Source organism: Ruditapes philippinarum, unplaced genomic scaffold (genome assembly GCF_026571515.1).
Source record: "Ruditapes philippinarum isolate M1 unplaced genomic scaffold, ASM2657151v2 ctg3835_1_1_1_1, whole genome shotgun sequence".
In the NCBI taxonomy this organism is placed as follows: domain Eukaryota; kingdom Metazoa; phylum Mollusca; class Bivalvia; order Venerida; family Veneridae; genus Ruditapes; species Ruditapes philippinarum.
The window spans coordinates 115,490-131,739 of NW_026853110.1; the positions used below are offsets into that span (position 1 = coordinate 115,490).

At 33.8% G+C, this 16,250-nt stretch overlaps 1 protein-coding gene across 8 annotated transcripts in view; it reads right to left on the minus strand.

The window, feature by feature from the left end:
- Window positions 1–16,250, minus strand: part of LOC132734195 (GPI ethanolamine phosphate transferase 2-like) — a 79,929-nt gene that overhangs the window by 25,944 nt on the left and 37,735 nt on the right. For all 8 annotated transcript variants that reach the window (XR_009626286.1, XR_009626284.1, XR_009626285.1 and 5 more), the window contains exons 6-9: window positions 14,924–15,126; window positions 10,855–11,112; window positions 9,745–10,289; window positions 7,382–7,570 (exon numbers count right to left, since the gene is read on the minus strand). Coding sequence is in view for 5 of the 8 variants with exons in the window: in XM_060720892.1 (XP_060576875.1) it covers window positions 7,382–7,570; window positions 9,745–10,289; window positions 10,855–11,112; window positions 14,924–15,126 (1,195 nt within the window). In the remaining 3 variants the exon portion in view is untranslated. The remainder of the gene's footprint in view (window positions 1–7,381; window positions 7,571–9,744; window positions 10,290–10,854; window positions 11,113–14,923; window positions 15,127–16,250) is intronic.

Genomic DNA, 16,250 nt, shown 5'->3' on the forward strand with positions numbered 1-16,250 from the left:
AAAGGGGCATAATTATGCAAAAAAGCAAATCAGAGTTATGGGACTTGTGCCAATCATGTTAGATAATCACAGAGAAGTGTGTGAAGTTGCAATCCATTCCCTTCAATAGTTATGGAGATACCTGCTTACACGCAAAAACTTAACCACAGGGACGCAGACAAATGGGTGACTGCATTAGCTCGATTATTCTACGAATAGTGGAGCTAAAAATACGCAAAACATGACGATGACGTTTTCCATCAAAATTGTTCCACTGCATAACGTTGTTCCCCTTTAATTAGGCAGGTGTTCTTTGAACTTGTTTATAATAAAAAATAATTAGAGATCTATACGTTTTCAAGAAAAAACAACTTACAAACATGAATTTGTAATTTTATTTAGTCGCACTTGATGTCGGATTAAAAAAGAGATGATGACAACATGCCCATGTGATATTCGTCACTTATTATACTTTCATTTCTGCTGACATCATTTTCTTGTAAAAAAACCAAACAAACATACAGAAAACATGTAGACTGTAAAATATTTAGAAGAGGAAACTATAGTTAATCCTTGCTGGGAACATTGTGGTTTTTGGAGAACCAAAAGAAAGCGTTGTATAATGTGAAAAACCGGACATGGAGTCTTTAAACTCAAAATAAAATACTCTGGGGTTAAGCACACATCTTTAGAAAATTGAGAGTGAAACTGATAAACTGTTATTTTCACAGTTGTTGACCTAATTGTAAATCACTTTTTGCTATATTTTTTTCACAAGAAAAATCTTTAGTGGTGTTTTGTAAAACTGAAATTGTTAAACTGTCACATTTACAGTAGTGGACTTAAGTGTTAGAATAGCAGATATCAATTTGCTGTTATTTTATAATTAAATAAATACCTTTTAATCCTTAAGTAATCAGAAAAGTAAATTGTTCATAGATCAAAATCAGAAACTAAGTTATAACAGCAAGTTAAAGAGTTTACTGTTTTGTTATTGTAATAGTTTTATATTATATTCATAATTATGCTGTAAACAAATGACCAAATTTTTATATACCAAGTCTGAAAGTCAGTATCATATTTATATCGCATCGTAAGATAAGAATCGCAATATGCATTGCATTTCTTCAAAGTATGTAATACATATCGTCAATCGCATTGTTTAGAACAACAATTATCGTGATGTGTCGTTATAGAAAAAATGGCAATGCAGAGCCCTACAAACTTGTGGACCAATTTCCAGGATATTTGGGTAACAACAGTAGGAACTACAGAATTAACAAGATTTTTCTATCTTTAGCTCCTGTGGCCTAGTTTTTCATCAGAGATGACCCATGTTCGAAGTCATCCGAGCAATTACCTAGACAAGCATCCTGACCAAGGTTTTTGATGATGATTGAGGCGAAAATGTGACCACTAGAGTGTTAACAAGGTTATTCCATATTTCGAAGGTGTGACCTAGTTTTAGATCCCAGGTGATCCATATTCGAACTTGACCTAGAAATCATCAAAACAAACTTGCAGACCTAATTTCCAGGATATTTGAAACAAAACAGTAGCCACTGGAGTGTAAACAAGATTTTTCTATTTTTTAGCTCCTGTGACATAGTTTTTCATCAGAGATGACCCATTTTGAAGTTCATCCTTACAAAGTTTGATGATGACTGAGGCAACTAGAACTGAACTGCCACTGTCAGAATCAACAGTGGCCATTTAGAGCTCAAGGACAACCTCCCTGCCAAATCTTAGGTTACTAAACCAGTGCATTGCTAAGTTATGTATTCTACATGCTTCAAATGTGAAAATGTCAAAACCACTACACTGCGAACAGGCAGTCTTAAGCATTTTAGCAGACAAGCTTATTATAGTAAAAATCCCTGTGACCTTGACTTTTGACACAGTCACCTTAAAAATCAATAGGGGTCATTTACTAGTCATAAACAACCTCAATACTAAATATGAAGACTGTTGACCAAAGCATTCTTAAGAAATTGAATGGACAAGCTTTTTTAGTCAATGTCCCTGTGACCTTGACCTTTGACCTAGTGACTCCAAAATCAATAGGGGTCACCTTATGGTCATGACCATCCTCCATGCCAAATATGAAGACTGTGGGTCTAAGGTTTCTTAAGTTATTTGGCAGACAAACTTTTTGAAGTCAAGCTCCCTGTGACCTAGACCTTCGACTCAGTGACCTCAAAATCAATAGGGGTCATCAACCTATCAGGACTAAACCTCCATGCCAAATATGAAGACTGCAGGTCAAAGAAATCTTAAGTTATTTGGCAACAAGCTTTTTTAGTCAAGGCTTCTGTGACCTTGACCTTTGACCCAGTAAACCCCAAAATCAATAGGGGTCATCTACTAATCATTGCTAACCTCCATGCCAAATATTAAGACTGTGGGTCAAAGGAATCTTAAGTTATTGGGCGACAAGCCTTTTTTTACTCAAGGCCCCTATGACCTTAATCTTTGACACAGTGACCTCAAAATCAATAGGGGTCATCAAATGGTCATGGCCAATCTCCATGCCTAATCTGAAGACTGTGGGTAAAAGGAATCTTAAGTTAATGGGAGGACAAGCTTTTTTAAGTCAAGGCCCCTCAAAATCAATAGGGGTCATCTACTAATGAAGACCAATCTCAATATAAAATGTGAAGACTGTAGGTCAAAGAAATATTAAGTTATTGGTTGACAGGCCAACGAGTTGTATAAAACAAGAAATGCTATGCCACCGCATTAATACAACACTAAATAGTAGTGTAGAAACAGAATTTCTTTTCTATGCGATTGAAGATTGCCATAATGCATAGATCCCTGACCTTTCTAATTCTTATTATCAGATTTGTTATTCAATAAAAGATCAGAGTAGGAATCTATCAATGCAGTTGAGTCTAGTGAATTTGGTGGTGAAGGTCATATTTCACATGGCTAAATTTCATGACTGTACATCAAAAGGACAACACAGTAAGACACTTTGTCAAAATCTAGGTCAGCTGATATCAAAGTTCACTTTATATCTTAATCTTTGCACATGGTTCAAATTTCATAGCTGTACATCAAAGGACAAAAAGTAAGTCACATCATCAAAATCTAGGTCACCTGATATCAAAGTTCAATTTTAAAACTAAAACTGTGCACATGGTCCAAATTTCATGGCTGTACATCAAAGGAAAAGAAGGTAGGTCATTGTCCCCTTAGGCAAGGCAAAATTTTGACCCAAGTGTTTAATTCAAACAATCTTGATAAAGGTCCACCAAACAACGTTCCTTGTCAAATATCTAAGCTATAGCTTTCTCTAATTCAAAAAACATTTGTTTTGGTTTCTGTTTTTACTATGTGTACATAATGATTTTTAAAATTTATTCTTATAATACCTTTTGGTTGCCATGGCAACCAGATTGCTGCATGGAATGAAATTCTTTGAACAACTTTGGAAGCCCTTCACCCAAGGATCAATCCTGACAAATTTGGTTGAAATTAGACAAGTGGTTTTTCACATGAAGATTTTTTAAGTTCACTATATAATCTTTATAACACACATACAAACACACACATGCACGCACGCACGCAAGCACACACACACACACACACAGGGGTGAATTGCTATATGCAATCGCATCGCAGATGCTGCGGTGGCATAATTACTGTCCGCTAAGTATATAATCTCTTTGTAAGGATGCACTTATTGTTAATTCTAACAAGACCCGCATTTTTCCCCATTGAACATAAAAGAACCGAAAGTGTGTGTTATTATGCAATAAAATCACAATTTGACGGTCAATATTTAGACATGTGACGTAATCATAATACATGTGGCGTAACCACTAAAAATGTGACACGCTAAAAATAAGTATGGAAACAAATCCCGCGCAATTTCGGTTAATATCAGGTACGGCAGCATTTATCTCTTAATATCGTGTAATATCGAAATAATATATCCAAATTGGTGATTTTATCGCTTGATAAAATCACTGTTTGTTGTTCCGATGCACATCAATATATCACTCGCCGCCCTCGTGATATAATTCCTCACATCCGAACTCCAAACAGTGATTTCATTGAGCGATTGGGATATATTATTTCTTAATTATGTCAATTTATGAATAAAGATATTTTTCACATGTCATTTCACGCTGATAAAAAGATGAATACTTTTCCATTGTTGCCAATATTTATTTCTTTGCATGCAAGTATTAATCATAATACCATTATGCTGTGACAACGATAAACAAATGCAAATGTGTACATGCAAATGTTATGTTCCGTCAAACTGCACTGACAGCTTACAGCAAATGGATCTAACTGTCAAGAATGCTGTAATCATCAAAACAACCTTTCTGACAAATTTCCAGAATATTTGGATCAAAACTACAGCCACTAGAGTGTTAACAAGCTTTTTTCTATTTTTAACTCCTGTGACCTGGTTTTTGACCGGAGATGACCCATATTCAAACTTTGCCTAGAAATCATCAAAACAACCTTCCTGACATATATCCAGAATATTTGGATCAAAAACTGCAGCCAGTAGACTGTTAACAAGATTTTTCTATTTTTAACTCCTGTGACCTAGTTTTTGACACCAGATGACCCATCTTCTAACTTGACCTAACAAGAGCTGTCTGTAGGACAGCAACGCTCAACTATTCTTAGTGCTTGATAGTTAAAAAAAGAAAATGCTTGATACAGTTACCTCCTCCTGTTTACAGGTTGGGGTCATGATGGTGAACAAGTGTGCAAAGTTTCAAAGCCATATGTCAATGGACTTTGAAAATATTTGAGGTATTACAAAAACTTTAACATAAATTCTAAGTCGAAAAAGGGGCATAATTCTGTCAAAATGCTTGATACAGTTACCTCCTCCTGTTTACAGGTTGGGGTCATGATGGTGAACAAGTGTGCAAAGTTTCAAAGCCATATGTCAATGGACTTTGAAAATATTTGAGGTATTACAAAAACTTTAACATAAATTCTAAGTCGAAAAAGGGGCATAATTCTGTCAAAATGCTTGATACAGTTACCTCCTCCTGTTTACAGGTTGGGGTCATGATGGTGAACAAGTGTGCAAAGTTTCAAAGCCATATGTCAATGGACTTTGAAAATATTTGAGGTATTACAAAAACTTTAACATAAATTCTAAGTCGAAAAAGGGGCATAATTCTGTCAAAATGCTTGATACAGTTACCTCCTCCTGTTTACAGGTTGGGGTCATGATGGTGAACAAGTGTGCAAAGTTTCAAAGCCATATGTCAATGGACTTTGAAAATATTTGAGGTATTACAAAAACTTTAACGTAAATTCTAAGTTGAAAAAGGGGCATAATTCTGTCAAAATGCTTGATACAGTTACCTCCTCCGGTCTAAACGTAGGGGTGATGATGGTGAACAAGTGTGCAAAGTTTCAAAGCCATATGTCAATGGACTTTGAAAATATTTGAGGTATTACAAAAACTTTAACATAAGTGGTTACGCCGACGCCGATGCTCGGGTGACTACAATAGCTCTACTTATTCTTATTGAATAGTCAAGCTAAAAATCATTAAAACAACCTTCCTGACAAATTTTCAGAATATTTGGATCAAAACTGCAGCCACTAGAGTGTTAACAAGCCTTTTCTATTTTAAGCCCCTGTGACCTAGTTTTTGACCAGAGATGACCCATATTCAAACTTGACCTAGAATTCATCAAAACAACCTTTTTGATAAATTTCCAGGAAATTTGGATCAAAACTGCAGCCACTAGAATGTTAACAAGCTTTTTCTATTTTTAGCTCCTGTGACCTAGTTTTTGACCAGACATGACCCATCTTCGAACTTGACTTAGATATCATCAAAACAACCTTCCTGACAAATTTCCAGAATATTTGGATGAAAACTGCAGCCTCTAGAGTGTTAACAAGCTTTTTCCTTTTTTAGCTCCTGTTACCTAGTTTTTGACCTGAGATAACCCATCTTCTAACTCGATCTGTATTTCATTGAGACAAACATTCTGACAAAGTTTGATGATGATCCAATCAATACTGTGACTGCTAGAATGTTAACAACCCAATTGTTGACGGTGCAGGACGCACGACGACAGACATAGCCCCATCACTTTCCCTCACCTTGACCACTTCGTGGTCAGGTGAGCTAAAAATGTTATATACTTGGTGTTTAAAATTATTTGTCTGATGTATACTATATATGGTTCATTAATCTCTAATAAGTTCAAGAAGTTCTTAAGTCATCAATAACTTATTTGATGTCGCTAAAAAATTTTTGTTTATGCAAGTTATAAGAGTTAAGAATTTGTGGTATTGATTTAGGTGATGCTATTGCTAGTAATTATGATATTGTATGGAATATCTGAAAAACTTAAATTTCAGATACTTCAATAATGGCAGCAAATGGAATGAAATGGAAAAAATATATCTAGTAATACTTTTCTACTTATCTTTATTTTAGCAATAAGAGATCCATTTCTTCCAGTAAAAGGTTAAAAATACTCAATGTCAAAAATAAATATTAACCAATAAGCAACAGGGGGGTAAAAATTCTGTATGATAAGCTGTGAGAAAAATAAGTTCAATTATAGTTATATTTACATTGGTATTATTTTTCATCCTTTAGATAGATATTTCCTTGCTATAAAGACAAGAGTTAGATAATTTAATAGTTTTATTAACAAGAACTGTTGGAGGACTGCGACGCTCGACTATTCAAAAAAGTTGTCACAAGGGTGTTTCATTGAGTATAATAATGCTTACCTATATGAATACATAAAATTGCCCGAAAAGGTACAAAGGCTTGTTATTAAGATGTTTTATCTAGTTAATCACTGCTTTATAATTATGAATGCATAAAATTGTCCCCAAAAAGGCACAAACACAACAGTAGTTATGGAGATACCAGCTTACAAGCAAAAACTTTACCAAGAATTTCTAAGCTAAAAAGGGGCATTATAATGAAAAAAACAAATTTGAGTTATGCGACTTGTGCCAATCATGTTAGATAATCACAGAAAACAAGTGTGTGAAGTTTCAATCCATTCCCTTCAGTAGTTATGGAGATACCAGCTTACATGCAAAAACTTAACCACAGGGACGCCGGCAAATGTGTGACTGCATTAGCTTGATTATTCTGCGAATAGTCGAGCTAAAAAAGGGAGGCTAGATGGAGTTAAATATGGATTTGTTAAGGATTCTTCAGACATAGGAATTGAAAAGAAGGCTACATTGATATGAATAGATCCAATAATGGTGCAAATGTTGTAAATTAATAGTTACATTTGATATGGTTTGAAATAAATCTAGCTGTATGGATTATTGTTGATATTTGTCATCAAATATCAATATAATATAATGTCAGTATGATTTGGACTGAACCAATGACAACTCATATATAGAAATAATTATACATACTTACACTTGGCTAATTGGTGAATTTAAGTCCATAAAAATATTCACCCCACCCGTAGTAATTCTGTACTTGTAGCATGAAAAGATGCCAGCAATAAAACACACATATTCTATGTCCCACTGTCCACAATAAGCAAATAAAATTAGTAAGTGAGATAGGAACACCAAAAATGATAGCAATGCTTTGTTCTGAGGCCTGAAAAAAAAAAGTATTCAGAAGATTTATGATTATATTTAAGTATAATATTATTAAACATAATTACAAAATTTTGAAGAAGACTCCACCATCATGCAGTTGTTTAGAGCACAAGCAAGTACCTTATTTGAATTATGACTTACAAGATTTTGAAAAATTGTATTAAGGACAAAATTGTTTGGGAAAATAGAGTTTAGAAAAGTGGTGTGCAGCAACAAAATGGTGTTTAGAAAAATGATGTTTAGAATTATGTTTTTGAAAGAAATAGTTTCTAGAACAATGGTGCTAAGGTTTTTTCTTTCCTTTGTTTTCCTTTTTTTGTTGGATTTTTTTTTTTGTCACACCAACACTATAATTGTCATATGGCGACTTTCCATCTTAACTGGTTGAGGAAGACCTAGGGTAACACTTATTTCAGGAATGTACAGGCACCGTAGTAAAATCACCAATATTCCCTAAGCTATCCAGCTAGCATTCTCAAAAGAAGGATTCCAAAGTCCTTGGAAAGATTCAAACCCACAGGGCAAATAGTATGAAGTGAAAGACCTTAACCACTAGGCCACAGATGCAAGAACAAAGGCATATAACATAATGATGGTTAAAGAAATGATGTTAAAAAAGGGTTTACAAACTTTACATAAAATTCACAATTTGAAGATTGTTTCCTCTCCGAATTACAATAAAATTAGACAAATAATTCATTAATGAAATACTGTACCATTCAAAAGAATATTGATTAAAATAAAATAAGTAACTCATAAAAGCTATCCTGTAAAACAAATTGCTCGACTATTCTCAGTGCTCGACTGTAAGAAAAGGGGTATAACTCTATTAAAAGGTTATTAGTTATGGGATCTATGCAACTGAGCAAATCATGTTAAACAAGCAATTATCATAGTATTGCAAGCAATCCATAAGTCCCCTACCGGATGGAACCCCATCAACATTCTGAAGGGCCATTGGCCATTCTCTAATGTTTTTATAGTAAATTTGTTGGAAAAGTTCTTTAAAAGTGATCACAGGAAACAGTTTTGTTGAAAAGACAGACGGACTGAAGGACACTCTAAATTTAATATTTGAAACATCCATTACCAAAATATAACAATTTAAAAAGCAAAATTCTTAAAGAGGAGATAACTCTGGAATTAAAGATGCAATTTCATAAAAATTTTCAGCTCTTTTTGGCTAATCACAAATATTGTTATATTTGCCATGTTTTAAGCCTATTTGTTGCCAAGGCAACCAATATTTTTTCAAAATAAGAAGAACAGATAAGACATGCATAATCTCAAGACTGCCATCTACCCATATGTCAAGTTTCATAAAAATATTTCCAGTACTTTTTAAGTTATCACTGGATTCAGTTTATGTGTAAAATTTGCCATATTTTCAGTCTATGTGTTGCCATAGCAACCAGAATTGTCAAAGAAAAAGATGTGCATAATCTCCAGACTGCCATCTACACATATTACAAGTTTCATAAAGATACTTTTATTGCTTTTTGCGTTAACACTGGACCCAGTTTATGTGTAGAAATTGCCATATTTTCAGTCTATTTGTTGCCATAGCAACCAGAATTTACAACATAGGAAGAAAAGAAAAAGACGTGCATAATCTCCAGACTACCATCTACCCATATTTTAAGTTTCATAAAAATATTTCCAGTACTTTTTGCGTTATCACTGGATCCAGTTTATGTGTAAAATTTGCCATATTTTCAGCCTATTTGTTGCCATAGCAACCAGAATTTTCAACATAGGAAGAAAAGAAAAAGACGTGCATAATCTCCATACTGCCATCTATCCATATATCAAGTTTCATAAAAATATTTTCAGTACTTTTCAAGTTATCGCGGGATCCAGTTTTGTGGACGGACTGACAGACAGACAGACGGACGGACGGACAGACAGACGGACGGACAGACGGATGGAGGGTAAACCTAAAGTCCCCTCCGGTAAACCGGTAGGGGACTAATAATCACAGAGAACAAAAGTATGAAGGTTCAATTCACTCCCTTTAGTTGTTTTGAAGAATACTTACTTGCACACAAAAACTTTACCAAAGCGTGATGGTAAAGCAAATGCTGGGAAGAGTACAATAGCTCCCTTTATTATTTGAATAGTCAAGCTAATACAATGTTTCAACCATTCCATACAAATGAATTTGAAACTTACAACATAAGCCAGTCTGCTAGGTCTGGAGTATTCAACCATTTGTTCCCAGTCTGGTTTATAGTCCGCATACACCTCCCTAGCAACATTACAGTAAATATTCCTCCAATCTGTTTCCATGGTAACAGAAATCTCCAATGTAAAGAAATCATGGAATGTGTTGTTATAGCTTTATCTGAACAAAGTAAAGTTTGATCAAAATTGTCTGAAATAGTTTGAAAATTGTTTCTTCTGCTGTTTGAAAAATGTTTAAAATGATATTTCTTTTCTCCATTTTTGTTCATTACTATGTTTTGTTCATAGAATCCACCAGTTGCCAAATCAACTGAGATATTAGAGAAAGTTCTGTTATCTGCATATATCTTTTCCTTTTGTAAAACCTTAGTTACATAACCTTTGACCTCCATTGTCATAGCAACCAGGTAAAACGTCATCACAAGAAAATACCAGGTCTGATGTTCTTCCTCCACAAAACTGCTTGAGCCAAAACTAAGAGTATGAAACAATGTACCTAGCCAAAGAAGTCTGGACAAACTTGACTGTGGTAACTGAAAAAACAACAAAAAAACTATCAACTAGGGAAGTTATTGTATTGTTGGTAAATTAAAGCAACATAATTATTACTGTCATCAACACTATTTGCATCCTTCGCTTGTAATCAATATAAAATGATGGATTCAAGCTAGACTTCTCCACAAACTTAAATTAGCCATAGAAAATTTCAGACAAGCCAGAGTAAAGCACTCCTGCGAGATTTTAAGGACAGTTTTATCTATCATGATCTGGTAAAAGAACAGTAAAATTTGAAACAGCAACTTCACAGTAGCAGACCCAGAGCACTATGTAACTAAAATTGAAACAAGACTTGCAATGTGCCTGGTATACTATGTTTAGACCACTCAAAAAGTTTAATAAATTTCAGAAAAGAAGTTTACATTACACAAAATTTTATGTAAGATTGCTATCTAAAAATGGCAACTGCATTTTTTTTAAACATATGTTTGAAATAGCAAACATGTATTATTTTTCTTTATTTTTTTTGCACAAATTTAAAATAACTTGTAGAAACAAGAATCTTAATTTCCAAATATGTGTATTATTAATTTTTTTTACCTTTATATTTGTCTGTATGAAGTTACTAGATGATAATGTGATCAGTGAAAAAAGAATGCTTCCAAATGAAACCAGCTGCATAGCAACAGATGTGTAGCTCCTCCCACAAAGGTAAGTACTATAAAGTGACTGGCTAGTGCAAAATGTCACATGACTGAAGCTGACCAATAGGGTTATCAAAATAACAGTAGAAGATGACAAAGTTAGAGAAACTGGTTGTCTGCTGGATACTGTCAACAATATACATACAATTAATGTCTGAAAAATAAAATGTCTTAAATAAAATCCAAGATGTACAGAAAAGAAATTTACTGATAAATTTTGGCATAAAGCTCTCTTAAATATTTTATTAATTCTAGTGAGATTGAAGCCCATATTTATACAAGTTCATACAGAATTTATTTTAGTTTTATTGTGTAGGAAGCTAGAACTTAAAAGTCACACTCTTGAATCCATTCCGAAGCAAGAGTGTAAAGTTTTTTGCTCAAGGAAAAAACGCTTGCTCCTGGTTTAAACCCACATGGCTTGAATTCCTTAGATTACTAGTTTTGACATTTTAACCACTTAGCCATTACCGCCACTGAATGAAATGATACAAAGTATTTTGTGCTTTTCAATACTTAACAAGATATGTTTCTATTGGCAGCCAATTAGTCATGTAATCAGGTTATTATGACTGACTTTTGACCTAGTGACCAAAAAATCAATAAGGGTTAATTACTGGTTATGACTAGTCACTAGGTAATTGTGATCACAAAGGTTGTGGGCATCAATTTTATGACAAAGTTATTTCAAATCTTACCAAATAATATATGCATAAATGACAGCCAAGTTGTTATATTACATAAGACCTTGAAATGTGTATACCAAAAGGATTTTTAGTTTAATTAAAAAAATATCAACCAAGGCAACTTGAGTTGTTGAGTTATTGGTCGAACAAATTTTACATACAAGGTCAATATAACATTGACCCTTGACCCTTAAATCAAAAAGTCCAGCTAAAAATGGTAGACGCCCATTAGAAGATGTTTCATGCTAAATATCTTAGCTCTAGCTCTAAAGGTTTTTTAAAAGAAGGTTTTTTAAGTTTTTACTACATACATAAAGAGAAAAACAATGACCCCCTGGGATAGGGCCAATTATGACCTCAGGACTTTTATTTGCACTAGAAGATGTTTCATGCTTAATAGCTAAGCTCTAGCTATTTGGATTTTTTAAAAGAAGATTTTTTAAGTTTTTACTATATACAAATAAGGAAAAGCAATGACCCCCCGGGGCGGGGCCAATTTTGACCCCATGGCATTTATGTGAACAAACTTGGTAGACACTGACTAGATAAATATTTAAGCTCTAGCTCTTTCAGTTTTCTAAAAGAAGATATTTTAAGTTTTTTCTTTCAGTTGCCATGGCAGCCAGAGTTCTGCTAAGAATTAAATTCTTTAAACACTTTTTAAAGTTGACTAACAAAGGAACATTCCTGTGAAGTTTGGATGAAATTGGCTAAGCGGTTTATGAGGAGATGTTGTTTAAAGTAAAAGTTTAAAGACGGACGACAGACGGACACCGGATGAAAAACGATCACAAAAGCTCACCATGTCAATTTGTGACAGGTGAGCTAAAAATTAACACAGTATACTGTTAATATTCATCGAAAACACAGGTACAGTTGAAAATTTTAAAAATCCTGAAAATTTTGCTGGGGGTCCCTGGCGGGTCCAGGGCTGAGCCCTGGCGGGGGGACCAGGGGGGCTATCCCCCCCACCCCCCTCCCCCGGAAGCTCTTGGAAACAAGCAATTTGAGATGATCAAACTACCCTTTTTCATCACAAAAACAATCTATAAATGATAAAAAAATGCTTCAGTTTAAATCCTATTCTATGACTTTATTGATAACCCAGGTATTTCTGGTTTCCGTGGGCAGCATGAAATACCCAAATATTGCCCAAAATATATAAAAAAAATAAATATTTTATACTAAAAAATTAAATGCTGTTTTTATTAAGAATACAATATATTCTTTCACTAAGATATAACCAAACATACCCAAATATACATTTTCCTATCATTGTGTTTTGAACAAAAATATAGATATGTATATTCAAAATGGCCAAATATACTCCATTAAAAGCTATTAAATTAAAAAAAAAATCATATGATGGACACTTGTATGAAATTACAACAAAATTATACCCTAAAAATTTAAATGTAGACAACAAATATTATCATATCATATCTTTATCTTAAATTGCAAGTATATTAATTAATGAATCTAGATCAGCAAAGTCACAAGTTTATTTTCTTACAAAATCTCAATGAATGAAAGTTACAGCCGGCTTAGTCAAGTTATTTTATAAAAAATCATTTATTTTCTCATTATAAAGAAATATATATATTATGCAAACAAAGATGAATATTATACTATATTTGCCTTTTATTTGGGTGTATCTATTCTGGGTATGGTTGGGTACTTCCTGCGGGTCAATTTGTGCCGCCGGTTTCCGTAGCCAAATATCCCCATAAATACCCCTTTGAATTAATTTCACTCAACGACAGCCATCTCCAATTATTTGCAACTTTGCTTTGTTTCTCTAGGTCTTTGGTATTATAGCTCACGGGCAGAAACTTCATGATGAGAATTATTTTTGTTTTGTTTATTACGGAAGTACAAACTTGCCGGTCACTTGTTTTCTATAATCTGATTCGACAATCACAACTTGACCGACCAATCAGAAGCGTTGACTCATACCAAGGTGCCTGATGCACACAAACGTTCATAATGCACAAAATGACTTTTTGAATTTAACGAAACGGAAAAAAGCACCACCTGTTTATAAAATCAAATGGCTAATCGAGTTGTTTCAGGTCTCACTCGAGGGAAGAGGCAACCTATACCGCCCAGAAATCTCAACAGATTTACGCGATTCACAAAAATGATCCTGGAGACTGGCTTAAATCCGGAACTTCCAGACTATTCCTGAAAACTTTCACCCATGCAGGTATGTATTGATTTCAACAATAACTTTAAATTTTTATATGCAATGACGTTGTTATCTAACGGAACAACTCCCAAAGTATTGTGTAGACTAGTTTAAAGTCGACCTATGTAACCTGGATAACATTCACGTAATGTCCTTGGTAAAATACGATCTCACTACACATGATAATACTTCCAATTTCCGTTTGCTTGAACTACTGATCCCGAGGACAAATTTGCATGGGCCATTTGAGATTGAGCAAACTAGAACTGTGTCCAAAGGACACGGATGCCCCCACTGTGCAGATGTGCTCCTAAACAAGAGCATGCATATCTGTATGTAATATTTTTATGTGGAACTTTTTATTAAAATCTGCCATCCGGTTTAAGAGTTGCGTTCACAAAATTTCTATATGGTATATAGTGAAAAAATCAACAAAGGGCCATAATTCTAGTAAATTTGGTCACAGCAAAAATTCCTTCCTTTACTACCATCTACACATTAAGGTTGTTCATCCCTGGAAGTTTAAGCAAAATTTGCCATCCGGTTTCAGAGGAGTTGCGTTCACAAAATTTCTACATAGTATATAGTGAAAAAATCAACAAAGGGCCATAATTCTAGTAAATTTGGTCGCAGCGAAAATTCCTTCCTTTACTACCATCTACACATTAAGGTTGTTCATCCCTGGAAGTTTAAGCAAAATCTGCCAACCGGTTTAAGAGGAGTTGCGTTCACAAAATTTCTACATAGTATATAGTGAAAAAACCAACAAAGGGCCATAATTCTGTTAATTTTGGTCGCAGCGAAAATTCCTTCCTTTACTATCATCTACACATTTAGGTTGTTCATCACTGAAAGTTTAAGCAAAATCTGCCATACGGTTTAAGAGGAGTTGCATTCACAAGATTTCGGGACGTACGGACAGACTGACTGACTGACTGACGGACGGACAAGTGATACGCTATATGCTCCCACTTTGTGGGGGCATAATAAAATTAAAATGTACTTTGTATAATCCAGCTAAACAGTACTTAAAAATACAGTTTAATTTAGGAGATTCCTATGAATACACAAAGTTTACTCTATTTACTTACCAGAAACAGTAACAAAATAGCTAGCAACATGCTGTAATGGTCATATGTTATCAAGGCTCCAGATATCTTTCTTGATATGGATTCCATTGCTGACTCATAACTATGTAAAATTAAAGATACATCTGTGGGTGACGAAGTTGTTTGTGTATCAAGAAATGACCTGTGAAGATTTACAGCATGGAGATATAGGTCATAACAACTATCTGAAACAAAAAAACCAAGAGAATATCTCAAGTTTTAACATATTCAGTGAAAATATAGGATTTACTCTAATTTTTGTTGTAAAATGAGGTTAAATTTAAAATGCATGGAACAAATCTCAAGGCCACTTTTCGATTAAAGTAATAACTAGAAGAGTTTTTGTCATAACAAGCAATTATCATAGTATTGCAAGCAATCCATAAGTCCCCTACCTGTTAGAACCCCAGCAACATTCTAAAGGGCCATTCACTTATGTTTCTATTTTAAGTAAATTTGTTGAAAAAGTTCTTTAAAAGTGATCACAGGAAACAGTATTTATGTACAGATAGACAGACAGACAGACTGAAGGACACTCTAAAGTTATTTTTTTAAACATCCCTGTCATCAAAATATAACATTTTTAAAAGCAAAATTCTTAAAAAGGAGATAACTTTTATAATAAAGATGCAAGACGTCATACATGATGTGAGTGTAACAAAGAACAATTAGTAATGAAGGTGTTGATAATGAATGTTTATTTTGAATTTGAAGAAAAAGAAAGTTAAAAGAATGAATATGAAAAATTCAAAAATTAAGGAGGAGATAATTCTGGAAATATGGTGCTAGATTTATAAACCTTGTCATGTTATTATGATGTGGGAATTTAAAGAAAATCCTATAATGATTGAAGAAGTTGGAGTAGAAATTACCAATTTCTCGAAAAAAGTTTTAGTTCAAAAGGGGCATAATTCTGAAAAGAGTCTTGCTAGAGTATTGAACTTTCTCACAAATGTTGAGTGATAATAAGAAACATATACATTGTATATGTAGTTTGAAGTAGATACATTCAGAAAAAAAGAAGTTATTAAAAAAAAAACAATATTTTTTTCACGAAATTCTAAGTTCAAGGGAGGAAATTCTGATAAATTTTGTGCTAGAGTTGTAAACCTTGTCACATATGATTTGGTTGATGACTATAAACTTATATTTAAAGTTTGAAGAAAATACCTTAAGAAATAAAGAACTTATAGTGAAAAAACGTAAAAACTGACAGACAGACGGACGGAGGGTAAACCTAAAGTCCCCTCCGGTAAACCGGTAGGGGACTAAAAACATATTATGTCTCCCAAAACTATGGATGGTCACT